This window comes from Loxodonta africana, chromosome 3 (assembly GCF_030014295.1).
Source record: "Loxodonta africana isolate mLoxAfr1 chromosome 3, mLoxAfr1.hap2, whole genome shotgun sequence".
Taxonomy (NCBI): Eukaryota; Metazoa; Chordata; class Mammalia; order Proboscidea; family Elephantidae; genus Loxodonta; species Loxodonta africana.
The window spans coordinates 68842391-68859602 of NC_087344.1; the positions used below are offsets into that span (position 1 = coordinate 68842391).

Below are 17212 nucleotides of genomic sequence, written 5' to 3' on the forward strand. Positions count from 1 at the left end.
GACTCTGCGAGAAAAGCCGCTGACAGCCTCAGGCGGCCCCACCCGTTGGGACTCGGGCCGGGGTCTACAGAAGGAGGGGTGTCCTGGGCTGTGCAAACTTCTGCCCCCCACTCCCAAGCCCTAATCTTAAAAAAAAAAAAAAAAAAATTAAAACTAAAAACATCTTGGCCTGGATTTGGGGAATGATTGTTGGCTATCAAGTGTGGGGGTCGATTCTGCGAAGGAGACCCCCAGAGGCAGCCTGGCACCGCCTGGACTCCGCCTGGCCAGGGCCGTGGCCCGCCAGGCCCAGGTCCCCAGCCAGCCATCACCGGGGAGGCGGATGGCGAGGCGGCGGCCGGGCCTGGGCGGGACAATGGCCGCAGCCGCCGGGGCCCCGGGAGCCCCCGCGCTGGGGAAGGGGCTGTCCTAGGGCCGGGCGCCGGTGCCCTCCCCGCGCGGCACGGGCGGGCGGAGGGGGGCGAGGAGTTCCTTTGTGGTTCTGCCTCCGGCGCGGCGCGGGCGGGGGGCGCAGCGCAACTTTGCTAGGCTGCAACGGCGAGCGCGAGACGAGGCCCCGGGGCCCGAGGTGGGCCCCCAGCGCGCGGCCCGCCCCCCGCCCGGCCCCCTCCCCTCGCGCGCCGTAGCCAGCGCCCGGCGCTGCCCACTCGCGGGAACCCCCGGGGCTGGACCGGTTGCGCAGCCGGAGAGGCGGGGGCCCGACGCGGCCCCCCCCGGAGCCGGGCGCCTGGCGCGGGGGCTCGCCGAGCGCACCGGGGGCCGAGCGGCGTTGCAGACCCAGCCTCCCGCCGCCGCCGCCGCCGCCGCCGCTGCCTTGGCGCTTGCAGAACCCAGAAGTGAACAGCAGGCGACCCGGAAGGTTTGCGCGCGGCTCCGCACCGAGCCGGAGCCGGAGCCCGGAGCCCGGAGCCGGAGCCCCAGCCCGGCCCTCTTCGGGCCGCCGGGCGTGGGGCTGCGGCCGCGTCCCGGAGCCGCCGCCAGCACAGCCAGGTCCGTGCGGGCCCGGGGCGCGCGGGGAGCGGGCCCGGCGGCGGCAGGCGCCCTCCCGAGCGCCCGCCCGCGGGAAAGTTGCGGCGAGTTGCGGGCCGGGGCGCGGGCGCTGTCAGCGCGGGCGGGCCGCTCCGAGGGCCCGGGGCCGGCTGCGACTCGGGCCCGGCCCGAAGCGGCGACGGTGCGCGGGTAGGAAGTGTCCCCGGCGGCGTGTCTGGGTCTGGTCTCCGAGTGTGTGTGTGTGTGTGTGTGTGTGTTTTCTTAAGCCGGGCTATTCAAACCTGCTGCAGCTCTCCGGTAAACAATGATTCATGGGGCTTAATGCAAATAAACGGATTGCAAACGGCGCGGTTCGCGCACTTTGCAGCCGGGCCGGTGGGGCGGCCAGCGCCGGATTTCTCCCTTTTTTTGCAGATCTGCAGAATATGGCGTCCCTGTCCTGTTTTAAAAATAAGCCAGGCTGCCATTTTTGTTTTTCTTTTGTCTGAAAATTTTAATAAAACTGTCTGAGAATGTGGGAGAGGCGGCTGGAAGCAGAGGGGGCACCCAAAGGGTTGGCTTTTTTCCTTTTCTTTGGCGAGAGCCGCGAGCCTTTCGGGGAGGTGAGACACAATGCAATTGCACTTTAAAGAAAAAAAAAAAAAAAAGGAAGCCGCTGGGCGATTTGGGGGGGAGGATTGGGAATTTAAAGTTAACTCCGAAAGTTTTCTTCTTTTTTTTTTTTAAAGCTTTTTTTTTTTTTTTTGGAAGGCGGTGAAATGCCGCGAAAGGATCTCGGGGCCCATTCCCACCCCCTAACCAGCCGCCTTTGCAGGATTTTTGGGAAAAGTTAACTGACGGTTTTCTCATTGCTGCGCCGGGGAATGCGGAGGGTTGGAAATGGGGGGCTTGGGGGTGGCCGGGAAACGTCTCTTGGAAGGGCCTCTATAAAACTGGCATTGTAAGGAATTACATCCCCAGATTTGGAGGAGAAGACTGGCAATAAGGCTTGGAGTGGGCCCGGGGTTTCCAGCTAAGACCCCCGGCTTTAGGAAGTAAAACGACTTCCCCCACCCCCCCACCCTATCCCCCGGCAGTGTGGACCTCACCGAGCTGTGTGTTTGGGGTGGGCCTGTGCCCTTCATGGGTGGCCTGGCCCCACTGTAGGCAAGAATTTTGCACTTGGCGCTGGGGTGACCGACCCTAAGACCCTTGGGGCAAGTGTGCTTGGCGGTTTGCAGTTGGAAAACCCCTTCCCAGGCCTGGTGGGCCTCCTGACCCCCGACGGTGGCGTGTGGTGGTGAATGCCTGGTGGTGGGCTCTGGGCTGGGTGCAGGCCTGCAGCCCCTGTGGGTCCTGTTTGAGAGGAGGGGCCAGTCTGGGAATGAGGGGTTACAGTCCCAGAATTCTGAGTCTCTCCCCTTTGTGTGCTCCTTCCCCTTTCTGTCACTCCTGCCCAGGACCCTGGAGGCTCTTCTGTTGGAGGCAGTTTGGACTTCGGTTAAGTTCCTGAGGTATCTTGCTGGACAGGTCAGGGCCTGCTAGCTCTTTGGGCTGCAGAGAGGGTCTGAAGGCCAGGCTCGAAAAGTCTAGGATGGCTGGCAATACCCGAGGTACCAAGGCAGGGTTAGGCCTGGCTGAGACCTTTCCCTGTTGGGAAAATTTGTCTGTCCTGGGAGGACCCTATACTCTGCTAATGAGCCTGCCTAGTCCCTACCTCAGCACCTCCAGGAGGTGAGACCCCTCAAGTCTCACTCCTGGCCTATATCCTGGCTCTGCTGGGCAGTGTGAGCTCTCTGAGGACAGAGTCAGGGACGGAGCGCTGGGTTTCAGGGCTGCAGAATTTGACATGCCTCGGCCAGAGGGGACCAAGCCAGGCATTTTTCAGGTGGAGAAACTGAGGTCCAGAGAGGGGAAGTGACTTGCCCAAAGTCATACTGCCAGTTAGAAGGAGAGCTGAGACAGGGACCCAGGTGTTCAGGCTCCCACTTCTGAACACTCTCCACTGCTCTCCATGAGGTGTCCTGGCCACTGGAAGATTCATTTTGAACAGAACTGGACTGGAATGTGACAGCACACCCCCGACCCTGCCCTCTTACTGTAATCCCTTCAGAGTGAATCGCACTTTACAGTTTGTATAGTGTGGCGCATGGTTGCTATCACATCAGTTTCTCCCAGAAACCCTGTGGAGGTGAAATTATCAAGGTGAGATCATTATCCCCTTTTTAAAATTTAGGCAGCTGAGGCTTGGAGAGGTTGAGCAGTAGCAGGGTCCCATCTAGGACCAGATTCCTGGTCTCCTGTCTCCTTTCCTCCTGAGTGCTTCAGGCTCTGGAACACTCAGCGGGATGTGAACCGTTCTACCCACCACTAGGTTCCATTGAGCCCAGGAGAGCCTTGATTGCTGCTGCTGCTGCTGCTGCTGCTGGTGATGGGCCATAGGCACTATAATGGCCAGTGCTTGGCAGAGACCTGAGTTTGTCCTAAGGGCTGAGGATTGGGCTATCCTGGGGTCTTGAGGAATGAAGACAAAATGGCCCTAGGTGGAAAAGAGGAAGCTAGAGTGTGGGTGAGGCATGGACTGAGTATGAAGCTAGCATGGCCCCAGCCCTTCCCTGGGCAGACATTTTATGGCTCTGCTTCTCAGTAAAGTAAGGAGTCATTTATTCCTTCATTTGTTTACTAACCTGCCATTGGCTAGTTTATTCATTAATTTATTTGCTAGATCACCCCTCTATTCCTTCATTGCGCATTCATTAGTTTATCAGTTATTTCAGTAGTCTGTCCATCCATCCATCCATCCATCCATCCGTTCGTTCATCCATCCATCTGTCTGTCCATCCAATCCCTGACTCATCCAGCCTAGATTAGACACTGACATGTAAGATACAAGCCCAGGCCTTTGGGCTTTAAAGCCAACAGGGAAGATGAAGACTGCAGATGCAGAAAACACTAGCCAGGGCAGTATTCACTGGGTGCTACCTGGGCCCCCAGGGAAGGTCTCTTGGTGAAGAAGAGGAGGCTTGAAAACATCAGAGAAGTTACACAGACCATCCTGATGATAGATTTGGGTCCTGGGATCAAGTCCCATTTGTGCCACATTTGTGTGACCTTGGGCACATTCTTCCCCTCTCTGAGCCTTGGTTTCCTTTTCTCTAAAATGGGGTACTCTCTGTGAATCTCTTACGGGTTTTGAGAGTAACAATGAGACAGTGTCTGGAATGTCTCCCAGCCCTGGCCAGGAATGTGGTAGGAGTTCAGTATATACCAACTGAATTTTAAGTTCTAGATCCTACCTTGATTTTGAAAACCATCATGGTGTTTACAGAATGAGCCAAGTGATCTGGGGACCCTGAAAGCCCTGCTCTGCCTTGTTGTTCCCCTTGAAACTCTTCCGATGTTTCTCTAGGCATTTAGAAGGAAAAAAAAAAAATATCCGAAGTCCCGTCTGAGCCAGGTCTGCAAGGCCCTACGTGGTCTGGCCCCTGCCCACCTCTCACCCTCAACTCTCCCCCTACCCATCTCGCTGTCCCCAGCTGTCCATGTCACCATCCCCAGCCCCAGCGGCTTCTTTCTGCTCCTTGAGTTTACAAAGCTTGTTGGCCGGGCTTTGCATGTTCTGCTCCTCTGCCTGGAACGCTTTTCCCTAAATCTTTGTGTGGCTGGCACCTTCTTATCTCACAAGTCTCAACTCAGACGTCACCTCCTCAAAGGGGCTTCCCTGACCACATGCTTTAAAGCAGCTTCTTGCTGTCACTCTCTGTCACATCAGCCTCTTATTTTCTTTTGTGAGTCTTATCAGTATCGGAAATTATCTCATTTATTTGTTTGTTTGTACTTCTTGCCTGTCTACTGCAACATGCTTAAGCCCCATGCAGACAAGTGAGCAGGTGGTTCCAGCATGGTGGGGCTGGGACTTCTGTAGAGGTGAGGAAATGCATGAGGCCCAGGTGTGGCGGCAGCCTGGCAGCCAAGCAGGGCCTAGGAGATGAAGTTACACCAAGATCTGTCCTCCCCTTCCCCTGGGAGGCTCAGGGCTGTTGTTAGGAAATAACGAGATGATTCAATCACAGAACCTAAGACTCCCAGACTCTTCCAATCTCAGAGCCTTAACATCTTGCGAAGCTCTCCACCTTAGAACATTTGACACTCAGGGTCTTAGCGTGGTCCAGTCTTGGATTTAGAATCTAACAAAATGGACTCTCACTGCCTTATTTATTTAAGTGCCCACTTTCTGCCAGGTCATGTTCTAAAAGGCTTTATAAATATTAAGGCATTTAATCCTCATTGTTAAAAACAAAAACAACAAACCCATTGCCACTGAATCGATTCTGACATATGGCGACCCCATGTGTTACAGAGAAGAATTGTTCCGTTGGGTTTTCTTGGCTGTAATCTTTATGGAAGCAGATCACCAGGCCTTTATCCTGAGGCACTACTGGGTGGGCTCGCACTGCCAACATCTAGCTTAGCAGTCAAGTGCAAACCGTTTGTGCCACTCGGAGACTTTCTTTATTGTTACCACTCCCATTTTACAGATGAGGGAACTGAGGCACTGAGGGGTTAGGTAACTTGACTGAGTTTGTGGAGTTCCCAACGTGATGTTGTTGGGATGTGAGCCCAGAACTTGGCTTAACAGCTCCTACCAACTCCTGCTTAGAATTCCTCAGCTGTTGAGGGGAAGCCCAACCTCACCCAACCCCTGTGCAGAGCAGGCATCCACTTCCCACGTCCTTGACAAAATGGTCCCTAATCTCTGGTAGAAATCCCCCTCCAGTGATGGGGAGCCCTTTCCTCACTAAGGCCCCATCCTCCCATTGCCAGACTGTTCTCATTGCTGGAAAGATTTTCCTCTTTTCAAAGCATGCAGTGCTGCACCTCTCCTGTGAATAATGCCTGTGCAGCGATGGTAGTGTTATGATTTCCCAGCCTTTGACCTTGTAGCTTCACAGCTTCAGCTGCCTCGTTCTCCCTTTCCCCCCACCCCTGACTCATGGGCTCCTGAGGGCAGGCAGCCTCAGTGCTCAGTGTTGCATGTGTGAATGAATGAATGAGCACGTGCACAAAGAATGTGTGACTTCTCAGTATTTCCTGAGTTCCTCCTATCTCTGTAACACCGTACTGGGCCCTTGTCCAGGGTATTGGACAGGCTTAGTGTACTTGGGAAAAGAAGACATAGTTACTTCTCCGCGTAGCCCCAATGAAGTCTGTGCATGAGGAGCTTTATATACACAATTCCTGGAGAAGTATCGGAGATCTAAAGTCACGCGCTGTTAGGAGAGAGGTAGATGTCACAGGTCATGTAGTCACACCCTGTTTTACTGACTGGGGGAACTAAATCAGGAAAGGAGAGAGGCGGGCCTTGTCCAAGGCCACACGCATCTTCTGATGCTTTCCCTGGTGGGCTTTCTGCTCCCCAGGTGCTTACAGGTCGCCGCAGTATCAGTTCTAGGGTTCGAGGGCAGGAAAAAGCCCTTGTTGAGGAAGCTAGTCCCCTCTATAGCCTCATCTGTAAAATTTTCTCATCTCTACAATGGGGGTAACATTCCTGGGCACATGGGCTGCTATGAGGAGAGATGAGGGCCCAGCATTGTGCTGGCCCTTGGATGGGATTGGGGAAGTGGGCTGTGATCGAAGTAGGCTGGGGGCTATCGTAGTAAGACAGCTCCTGGGAACCTGGGGCTGGAACTGGGTTTTGGAGGCTGGGTAGGATTTAGGGAGGTAGCTGCCAGAGTAGTGTCTTTGGTAGGTAAGGTGTGTATGTGGGAAGGTCTGAGGGATTTGGTTCTGGGGCCCAACGGGTCCTGTGTAGTCTCCGTCTTTACCATGTGGCCATAAGGATGTCCTTGGGGTAGGGTCCTCACCATCTGGGTCCTTTTCTGGGCTTTGGGCAAAGGCTTCAGGCTCCTTGCTCTGGGTTCAATGGGGGTCACCCCCAGACACACATGCTCACACATATCCACACTATCATTTATTCTATGGCTACCCCTGATGCTACCCCACTACCCCATCTTGGCCAATTTGGGGTGCCCCCCTGCTATTTCAGAAAACACCACAGATGCCCTGAATCAGGTCCTCTGGGCCAGAAGTTCAGGAGACACATTGGCCAGTGTGTGTATCCCACACACAATACATGCACATCACACAGGAACCCACACATACATTCATGACACCCACAGGTTTACAGGTGCATATATTCCTGTACACCCTCCCAGGAAACTACACAAACAGCATGGACCTGCTCATCCTCGTGTGCTCGCACACGTGTGTACACATCTGTGCACACACTCCTGTTCATCATTTGCACACGACTGTGCTCACCCAGTGCACTCGTGCTCACATGTATTTTTACACCAAGCTGCATCCTGCCTGCACACATTCATTGACACCCAGGAGACTGCAGCCTCACATTCTGGGCTTTGTACATGGGCCCTCATGCACACCCTTGCGTGCACGCACACGTGTACCTGCACCCTGCCTGGATCTGCTTGGCGCAATGGAGCAGGTAGCTCATTTTCGTCTCCCACCTTCACTCGGCAATATTTCTTTAGCATTTGCTATATGCCGGAACCTGTGCTAATTGCGGAGGAGCCCTGGTGGCGCAGTGGTTAAGAGCTTAGCTGCTAACCAAAAGGTTGGCCGTTCGAATCCAGGAGCCACTCCTTGGGAACGTTATGGGGCAGTTCTACTCTGCCCTATAGGGTTGCTATGAGTTGGAATCAACTTGACAGCAACGGAGTTTTTTTGGTGCTAGTTGCTGGGGATGGGAGTGAGGAAAACTGACATGGTCCCTTCCCTGGTCGGAGACAGACATCATACAAAAGATCACACCAATGAGTATATGATGATGGATTTTGGTAAATGATAGGAAGGAATTTTTTTCTATGATGGAAGCTTCCCTGTTGCTACATACTTTTAGGTTTACTATGTGAGCAATGATAATGGTGTGTGTAGGGGGGAGTGCTTATGGGAGGACGTGATACCTGAACAGTGACCTGAAGCTAGCCAGGGGAAGGGCATTCCAGGCAGAGGGAACAGCCTAGGCAAAGGCCCTGAGGTGGGAAAGCACTTGGCATAATCAAGGAACATGGAGGAAGGGGCAGCAGTGAAACCAAGGTGAGGGAGGATAGACTGGGTGGGGGTGTAAGAGATGAGGAGGTAGGTGGGGCCTAGTCTGGCGAGGGGCGGGGGGCCTTTGGTAGGTCTTCCTTAACCTGTTTGCTCCCACCCACACCTCCACCCCAAGCCCTCCTCACCACTCCCTCTGACCAGTCCAACCCTCCACTGGCTGCAGTGGCTTGCTCAGGGCCCATTCTGTCCCTGGCCTCCACCCTAAGCCTGAGACCTGTCTGACCTGCCCCACAGGCAACCTTTCCCAGGGGTCCTCAGGATACAGCATGGGAGTGGCTTTATGACCACCCACCAGGGACTCCAAGCACAGGACCCCTGGGACCAGGCTAGGAAGGCTCTGGTGGCCAGGCCAGAAGCCGGGGTTCAGAAGTCTGCTTCCCTGTTTTGACTTAATCCCAGACCTAGGTCTCTGTCAATCAGCAGGGCAGTCCCTGTGAGTCCTGCAAGCTGCTCAGAGCTGCTGCACCCCCGCCACGTGGTTAGCATACTGGTTGCGGGTCTTTGGAATATTGGGAAGGGAGCCCTGGTGGCCCAGTGGTTAAGGGCTCCGTGGCTAACCGAAAGTCAGCAGTTTGAACCCACCAGCTGCTGTGCGGGAGAAAGATGTGGCAGTCTGCCTCCTTAAAGATCACAGCCTTGGAAACCGTATGGGGCAGTTCTACTCTGTCCTATAGGGTCTCTATGAGTTAGAATGGACTCGATGGCAATGGATTTGGTTTTTTTGGTTTCCCTTATGCCTTAGAGAAACCCTGGTGGTGTGGTGGTTAAGAGATACATCTGCTAACCATAAAGGTCAGCAGTTCGAATCCACCAGGTGCTCCTTGGAAACCCTATGGGGCAGTTCTACTCTGCCCTTTAGGGTCGCGATTTTTTTTTTTTTTTTTATGAGTCAGAATTGACTTGACGGCAACAGGTTTGGTTTTAGTTTTATGCCTTAGAGAACCTAACAACAACAGACGTAGAGTCCTTATTGTGTGCCAGCCACTATTCTAAAAGCTTTATATATATTAACTCATTTAATTTTTTTAACAACCCTGTGGAGATACCATTATCACTTCCAGTTTACAGATTAAAAAAACCAAGCCTCAGGAATTTAGGTAACAATCCCAAGGGCACAACTGAGCTTCAAACTTGGGCTAGTTGAATCTGTGCTCTTAACCTCTGAGTTGCCACATTGCCCCTTTGAGGGTCTGGGAACCACAGGTCATGATTTAGTCAAAGCCCTACCTTTTGTAGAGGAAGAAGTGGAGGTCCAGAGAGGGGGTAGCCTTACCAAGGCCATACAGCAAGCCTATGGCAGAGGGTCCTAGCCTCCTCTGCCCCTTGCCAGCTGCATGACTTTGGGCAGATTATGTACCTCTCCGAACCTCATTTCTGACTCCAAAAAGGAAGAAGTTACTGTAGATGCCAGAGGATGGGGACCTTTGCAGGACAGGGAGGGCTGTAACTGAGAAAAAAACAAAGGGTTGGGGTTTCTGAGGTACCCTGGGTATTGGCTTTATAATGTCATTAGTTGTATAAGTTTTAAGCATCTCTTTGAATGCATATTAAATTTTGAAATGTTCGCAGCATCTACATCACTGGGTCATTAAGTGGTAGGATGAGAAATGCTTAGGAAGCATCCAACAGTGCCTGGCACGGAGGAAGTGCTCAGCTGCTATCACCATCATCATCATTTCATGCTGGCAGAAGGAGCTCCCTGTGGAGATGAGAGCTGGGGGCTGGCTCCCTGGGTAAAAGAAGGTGGAGAGGGGCATGTGTTCAGAATATGCAGAACATTCTCTCAGCCCTGAGAAGGGTGTCCTGGTCCATTCCCCAGATGAGGGCACTGAGGCTTCAGAGAGGGTCACTACCCTGGGTGTCTCTGGGCGACTGAGGAGGGGCAGCTTCCCAGCTCCCGTTGACCAGGGAGGGCCAGGCAGTGGCCCCCTCCAGTTTGATGAGCTCTGCCATCACAGTGAAAACAGGCCTTCCCAGCCCCACAGGGCACCGGAAACCCAGCCTAATTGGATCCAGGACCCTCGGGAGCCTAGCTCCTCACAGGAAGTTCCCAGGAGCGAGTTTCCAAGGCTGGCCTGGCCTGGCTGGGGTCTTGGGGGTGAGGTAGGGGGCAGCAGCTGGGGTGCACGGATCTGGGCTTCGCGGAGTTGGGCCACATGGAAGGCAGAGGGGTCATGGGAGGTACACTTTGAGCATGGGAGCCTAGAGGATCCTGGAAGATGAGAAACCTCAGCTTCTCTCTTGGGCCATCTCCTGCTTGTCCTCCCACAGGCCATGCTTCTGTCCCCACAACAGCCTGCCCAACTAAAACCTTGACCACGGCCCTCCCCTGCTTACAGACCCCCCACAGCTGCCTACCGCCTTCTTCTGCCAGCGCCTCAGCCTGGAGCTCTGGCCCTTTATAAACTGCCCCCTGCTACTGCTACCTTTCTTCCCCTGCAAGCTCCTGCCCTCTGCCCACACCAGACGAGCATGCTTTCCTGCCTCTGGGTTTTGCAGGTGCAGCCCTCTTACCTGGTGAACCCTTACCTGGAGTCTTTCTCTTGAAATCTCCCCTTCCCCCCATCTGCAAGTCCCACCTTCTAGAAGTCTTTGTTTATCTTTCAGTGAGTTGAGCTCACCACTCATTGTCCCCATCTCCTCCCGCAGGAGCTTGTTGCCTCTCCCTGGGCCGGGAGCCATGTTTGAGAACCCTTTGCCACCCCAGGAAGCCTGGCAGTTTTCCATGCCTTTGCACACGCCACCCCTCTGCTCGGAAAGCACTCCTGGCCAACTTCTCAGTCTCCAGGGCCCCCTGGGAAGTCCCTTCCTCTCAGTGATGCGCTCTGTGAACATTTATTGAGTACCTAGTGTGGACTGGGGAAACCCTGGTTGCATAGTGGTTAAGGGCTGCGGCTGCTAACCAAAAGGTCAGCAGTTTGAATCCACCAGGCGCTCCTTGGAAACCCTATGGGGCAGTTCTACTCTGCCCTTTAGGGTCGCTATGAGTTGGAATTGATGCAACAGGTTTGGTTTTATTTTGGTTTTTAGTGTGGAGTGGAGGGAGCCTTGGTGGCGCCGTGGTTAAGAGCTACAGCTGCTAACCAAAAGGGTGGCAGTTCAAATCCACCAGGCACTCCGTGGAAACCCTATGGGGCAGTTATGAGTTGGAATCAACTCGAAGGCAGTGGGTCAGTAGTATGGATTAAGCACTTGAGTAACCACTCTGTGGCAGGCACTTGACTCTGAGCTGCAGCGTGACCCTGTCCTCATGGGTCACGACTCCCTGGGAGATGGACCTGGAGGGAGTATTTGGAGGCTCAGTGCAAAGGTGGGGTGGGGAGAATGCAGGGGGCTGTGGGAGCAGGTAACAGGGAGGCCTCATTCCTACTGGAAACTGAAAGTGACCTTTAAGCTGAGACCTGGTGGAAGAGCCGGGTGAGCTGTGGGGCCAGGTCAGGGTGAGGAGGTGTACCCAAGAACCAGAGCCAGGCCTTGCTCTCGGGGAGCTCACAGTTTTCTTGGAAGACTGGACTGACAAGTAGCGGCCAATGCTAGGACAGTGGGATCCGAGGGAGCTCCATAGCCTTGGAGGGGGTGGTGATGCGCGAGCTTAGTTGTGCTGATTGATGGGAACCCGGCAGCGGTCCAGCTGGGCCATGTGGCCCGGGTGGTGGGCACAGCCTGTGCAAGGCGTGGTGGCATGAGAGAGCAACCCACTTTGATGGAGCTGCAGGTGCCATAGTGGGGCTGGATTGAGGGGTGCTGTGGAGACACAGGTGCTGGGATGAATGTGGCCGGCGGGGCACCCACCCTTAGCAAAGTTCCCTGGGTACCTTTGCTTGGGAGTTTTAACTGTATCCCCAAAGTGAAGGGAACTCAAGTTGGATTTTAAGTGGGGGAGTAAGTGACTGGGTCAGGCTTTCCCCTGGCCTGGTTTCCTCCTGTGATACCAGCTAGCTGAACCCCCTAGATGGAGTCCTTTCCTGACTCCACTCTTGGGTTGGACCTGGGATGAGACTAGAGGCTTGCTGTGGGCCTTTGAGCAAGCCTCTGCCCTTCCCTGAGCCCCTCTGTCCTGGGTGAACCACTGGGGCCTGAGGCAGAAATCCATGTGGGCTGCTAGGGGTGGAGTGGGAAGGTGGGGAGCTTGGGGTCAGTGACTTACTAGGCCAAAGTTTGCTGAACCTTTAACTTTATCAAAAACATTCCTTAAGAAAGTCACCTAATCACCCTGCAGAAAAATCAGAGAATAGGGAAATGAAACACACAAGACCCCCAAGCCTGAAGCACCAACAGCTGTTAGCATTTTGGTATTTCCTTCCACTGTCCTCTCAGCACCCAGTTCTTATGTAAATATCATAGCTCAAAGGTCCCTAGGTGGCGCGAACGGTTTGTGCTCAACTGCTAACCTAAGGTTGGCAGTTTGAACCTAAGCAGCGGTACTGTGGAGGAAAAAACTGGCAATCTGCTTTCGTTAAGATTATAGCCAAGAATACCCTATGGACCAGTTCTGCTCGGTAACACATGGGGTTGCCATGAGTCAGAATCGACTCGACGACAGCTAACAACAACATCGCTGCTCTATCTATACGTATAGTTTTTATCTTGCCTTTTCCTCCTGCTGCTGTATCAGAGGTGTTTTCTAAATGACTACAGGCTGGTTTTTAATCCTTTTTAGTCCATCTAGTGGGTGAGGGGCATGGGTTCCGGAGCCTGACTGGGTTCAAATCCCACACTTACTGCTTGACTCTGGGCAAGTTACCTAATCTGTCTGTGCCTCAGTTCCTTCTAGGGTTGATACCAAAAAAAAACATAAAAGAAAATAAAAACCATTACTGTTGAGTCAATTCCGATTCGTAATGACCCTATAGGACAGAGTAGGACTGCCCCACGGGGTTTCCAAGGAGCAGCTGGTGGATTCAAACTGCCAGCCTTTTGGTTAGCAGCCAAACTTTTAACCACTGAGCACCAGGGTTTCCTGTAGGGTTGATAAGAGTATTTAATGAGTCATTACCATGTCAACATTGGGCACCACTAACCATTTGATACTATGTCACTGTGTAGGATGATCTACAGAGCCATCTTCCCCATTGTTTAAAATTTTGGCCGTTCCAGGTTTTTGCTCTCGTAAAAAACTGCTGAAACAAAGCACATAAAGCTTTGTGTGTAAAGCTTTTTCTACATTTGGGTTATTTCCAAGAATGGGATCCCTAGGCCAGAAGGTCTGAAAATTTTTAGAGCTCTTCACACATATCGCTAGATTGCTTTTAGAAATGATCGTTCCAGTTGACGTTCCCACCAGTAGTGCATGAGAGTGCCCATTTCACCATAGCCTCACCAACACTGGGAATTATCATTTTCTTTTTGCTGTTTTAACAGGTGAAGCTCATTTAGTTTTCACTGCTAGGGAAGCTGAACCATTTTCTGTTTATTAACCGTTAACATACTTTTTGGGTTTGCTAGTCTTTACCATCACACACAGTTCTTGCTCAGATCAATTAGGAAGACAAAACTTAGATACAGGAAATGGGGAACAGGGTGACACAGGGGACAACATGGTACAAGGGTGAGTGGAGTTGACTCAGAGGAGAGGGAGGGGGCTTTCCTCTATCCATACTATGACATTTTCAATTCCTAGTATTCATTCATTCATTCAAACATTTATCAGGCACTGTGCAGGGCATGGGCCCCTGGTGGCACTGTTGGTTAAGTGCTTGGCTGCTAAAGGAAATGCTATTCAAGTCCACCCAGAGGCACCTTGGAAGAAATGCGTGGTGATCTACTTCGTAAAAATCAGGCATTGGAAACCCTATGGAGCGCAGTTGTACTCTTACACAGGTGGGGTTACCATGCGTTGGGATTGACTTGACAGTAACTGGTGGTGGTGGTGTGAGGCAGAAACAGCGAATGACTCAGTCGTGACACCACCCTGACAGAACTCATGTTAAGCATAGAGACGGCTGAGAAAACAGACAGAAAGTGGAGTGATGAATGCTCTGATGGTGGAAATCAGGGTACAAAGGGAGCAGAGGAGAGAGGCACCCAGCACAGCCCAGGAGGTAGAGGTGGAGCAGTCCCAGAAGGCTCTCAGGAGAAAGTGGCCTGTAAGCTGGGGCCAGAGGGATAAGAAGGAGTTAATGAGGCAAATGGGGGGGGGACAGAAGGCTCCTCCAGGAGAAGAGGAGAAGGCAGTATGACAGAAGGTGAGGAAGTGAGAAGGGAAGTAGAGCATTTGGGGAACTGGGAGACTCTTGGTTTGGCCAGGCACAATGTGAGGCCAAAGAGGTCAGCAGGGACCAGACATGCAAGTTCAGAGGAATCCAGACCTTTTTCGTAGCGAAGTAGGGAGCTGTGGAAGAGTCTAAGCAGGGGAGGCTTGTGATCTGATTCACATTTTACAGAGAGCACAGCGACTGCAGTAAGGGAGTGGAGTGGGTGCTGACAGAGGGAGTGGGGAAACCTGGGAGGAGGCTCTTGCAGTAGCTGAGGCCAAAGATGAAGGGGACCTGGACTGAGTACCCTGTGGAATCCTACCACCTTCAAAGTAGAGACTGAATGTCACCTCCAGGCAGCCCTTCTTGATACCCCCCAACCTCAGGTCACAGGTGCCTTGAGTGGGAGTGGGGGAGGGACTGTGCAGGGCCATGGAATCCTACCACCTTCAAAGTAGAGACTGAATGTCACCTCCAGGCAGCCCTTCTTGACACCCCCAACCTCAGGTCATAGGTGCCTTGAGTGGGAGTGGGGGAGGGACTGTGCAGGGCCTGGCATTCTGCAGTCAATTGAGTGCCTGCCATCAGCTGACCCTGACCTGCTCCTCTGTGCCTCCCTGGACCCCTCCTGGGCTACTGATCACTCTTTCTTTTTTAAGAATAAATTTATTGTTTTCATTACAAAAGCAACTGAAGGGCATTACAGAGAATTTGGAAATCAGAGAAACAAAAGACAAAAAGCAGATCAACCCCAGCCGCCTCCCCCAGCACTCCCAGCCTCCCTCCGGGCGTGGCTTCCTGCAGCTTTCTTTTTCTGACGCAGGTTTTTATTTTTGCCTCCTTGTAATCACAGTGTCTGGGCAGTTTTGGGTCCTGCTGTCTCCTGTCCGCTTTGTTGGGAGCTAGTTCCCATGTGGCCGTGGGGTCTGGACAGATCTCATATTTAGTATCTGTGGGATAGTCCAGGGTGTAAGTTGCTTGATGGCACCCCTCTGCCTTGCAGTGGGCAAGCCTAGTCCCATCCCATCCTGGGCTGCGTGTCCTCTTTGTGTCCACTTGTCCAGGTCGAAACCTCCCCAGGCCACAGGACCTGGCACCTGTTGTCCCCCACCCCCATCCCAGTGGAGCTTGCTGGGCTGGCCTTGGAGGCTACCCCTCCTGGGAGACAGACTTCGTTTCAAATCCCGACTTGGCTCTTTGACCTCAGACAAGTTACTTAAATTCTCTGGACCTCAGTTTCCTCATCTGTACAATGGGTCTATTGTAACACTAAAATTATGGATGTAATTCTGTAATTATGTCCTCGTTCATTATAAGTGCTCAAGAAGAGGTAGTTGATATTATTATACTTTTTCATTCTGCAAAGAGTTTCTGGGACCATCTTGGGCTAGCTGCTGGAAATCACAGGTGAGTGAGCACTAACCCCACCTGTGATGAGCACAAAATGTGGTGGAGAAGACACCCAGGAAAATAGATACTCTCACCAGAGTATGACTGGCCCTGTAGTGCTCTATCAGACATGGGTGGTGTCCTGACTCCACCACTTGTTAGCTGTGTGACTTTGGGCAAGTTGGTCAACCTCTATGAGCTGCAGTTTTCTCTTTTGTTAAATGCATATCTCCCTGAGTCATTGAAAAGATTCACTGACATGATACATATGACATACCTCAGTACAGTGCCTGGCACATGGTAAATGTTGAAATCAATGGTAGCTGCCATTTTATTATTATTATTGTTATTATTATTCCCATATACAAGGTGCTGTTGGGAACACAGAGGAAGTGACTGACTGGGGGTTCAGGGAAAGCTCCGTAGAAGAGGGAACACTTGAGCTGGGTCTTGAAGGATGAGTAGAAGTTCACCAAGTGGGAAAGGACACTCTAGGTAAGGAGCCTGTGATTCCAGGTTAAAATTTGTCAATGAGGGGTTTGTTCTTTGGGGGATCAAGGCATTGTGTTCATCAGCTTCCCTGAGTGCCCCCTCACTGCCTGCAGCAGAAGCCAGCAGGCTTGGCTGGGGGCAGTGAAGGGTCTCTGGGACCACCCTGGCATCCATCTGTGTCTCCTGTGTCCTGGTGGCTGCGGGTTCCTGCTCGTGGGGGTTGCTGTGTCCCCTTCTGTCCGTGTTTGAGCCCCAGGTCTGTGTCTGTCATGTGCTGTCTGTCTGCATGTTTCTGTGGCTGTGTTTGTCCACGTGGGTATCCAGGGGACTTCCCAGGCCACACCGTGGGGGGCAACCTGCACACGCTTCCTTGGCCTCCAGCTCTGACCAGGCCTTGCACCCCTGCATCCTTGGTCTCTCCCCCTGGCCCGGGTGACGCCCCTGCCTCTCCCCTCCATCCAACGGGGCCTCCTAATGGTATCTTCCTGCTGCGTCCTCTCCTGATCTCTCCAGCCCGTTCTACACCCGGCAGTCAGAAGGGTCTTTCTAAACCACAGATTCCATCTCATCACCTCCCGCTTCAAGACCAAACTGCAGACTTAGGATTCAAGGACCCACCTTCTAGGACTGCCCTGGCTGATAGCTCCAGGCTCGTCTCCCATTTCCTGGTCAACACTGGAGTGCCTGTAGCTCCCCTGATATACTGTGTTGCTTTTCTCCTCTGGGCCTTTGCTCAAGCTGTTGCTTCTGCAGGAATGCTCCCCACTCCGTCTTTGCCTGGCTAACTCCCACTCATCCTTTAAGACCCAAGGCAGGAATCACCTCCCCTGGGAAGTCCTCCCCGGTCCACTCTTTCCAGGCTGAGTTAGGTCCCTGGCTCTGGGCTGCTTGTTCCTTACTTGGGGGGCAGGAACAAGTGTCTTGCCCAAGATCACACAGTTGTTGAGCTGGAGCCAAGATCTGAACACAGTGTGTTGGGCTCCAAATAAAGCAGGCTATTCCATAGTCCAGGTGACTGTGGAGAGGAGAGGAGTGGG

General features: G+C 53.0%; 1 protein-coding gene across 2 annotated transcripts in view; it reads left to right on the top strand.

The window, feature by feature from the left end:
- The first annotated feature begins 887 nt into the window (after nt 1-887).
- The window catches only part of ZNF362 (zinc finger protein 362), a 45992-nt gene continuing 29667 nt past the window's right edge, over nt 888-17212 (top strand). Inside the window, exons 1-2 of one of the 2 annotated variants that reach the window (XM_064281668.1) lie at nt 888-990; nt 16053-16178. In XM_064281668.1, coding sequence (XP_064137738.1) covers nt 16141-16178 — 38 coding nt within the window. In that variant the 5' untranslated portion in view covers nt 888-990; nt 16053-16140. Of the gene's footprint in view, nt 991-2048; nt 16179-17212 lie in introns of those variants that run through there. The other variant, XM_003415477.4, reaches the window with a different exon arrangement.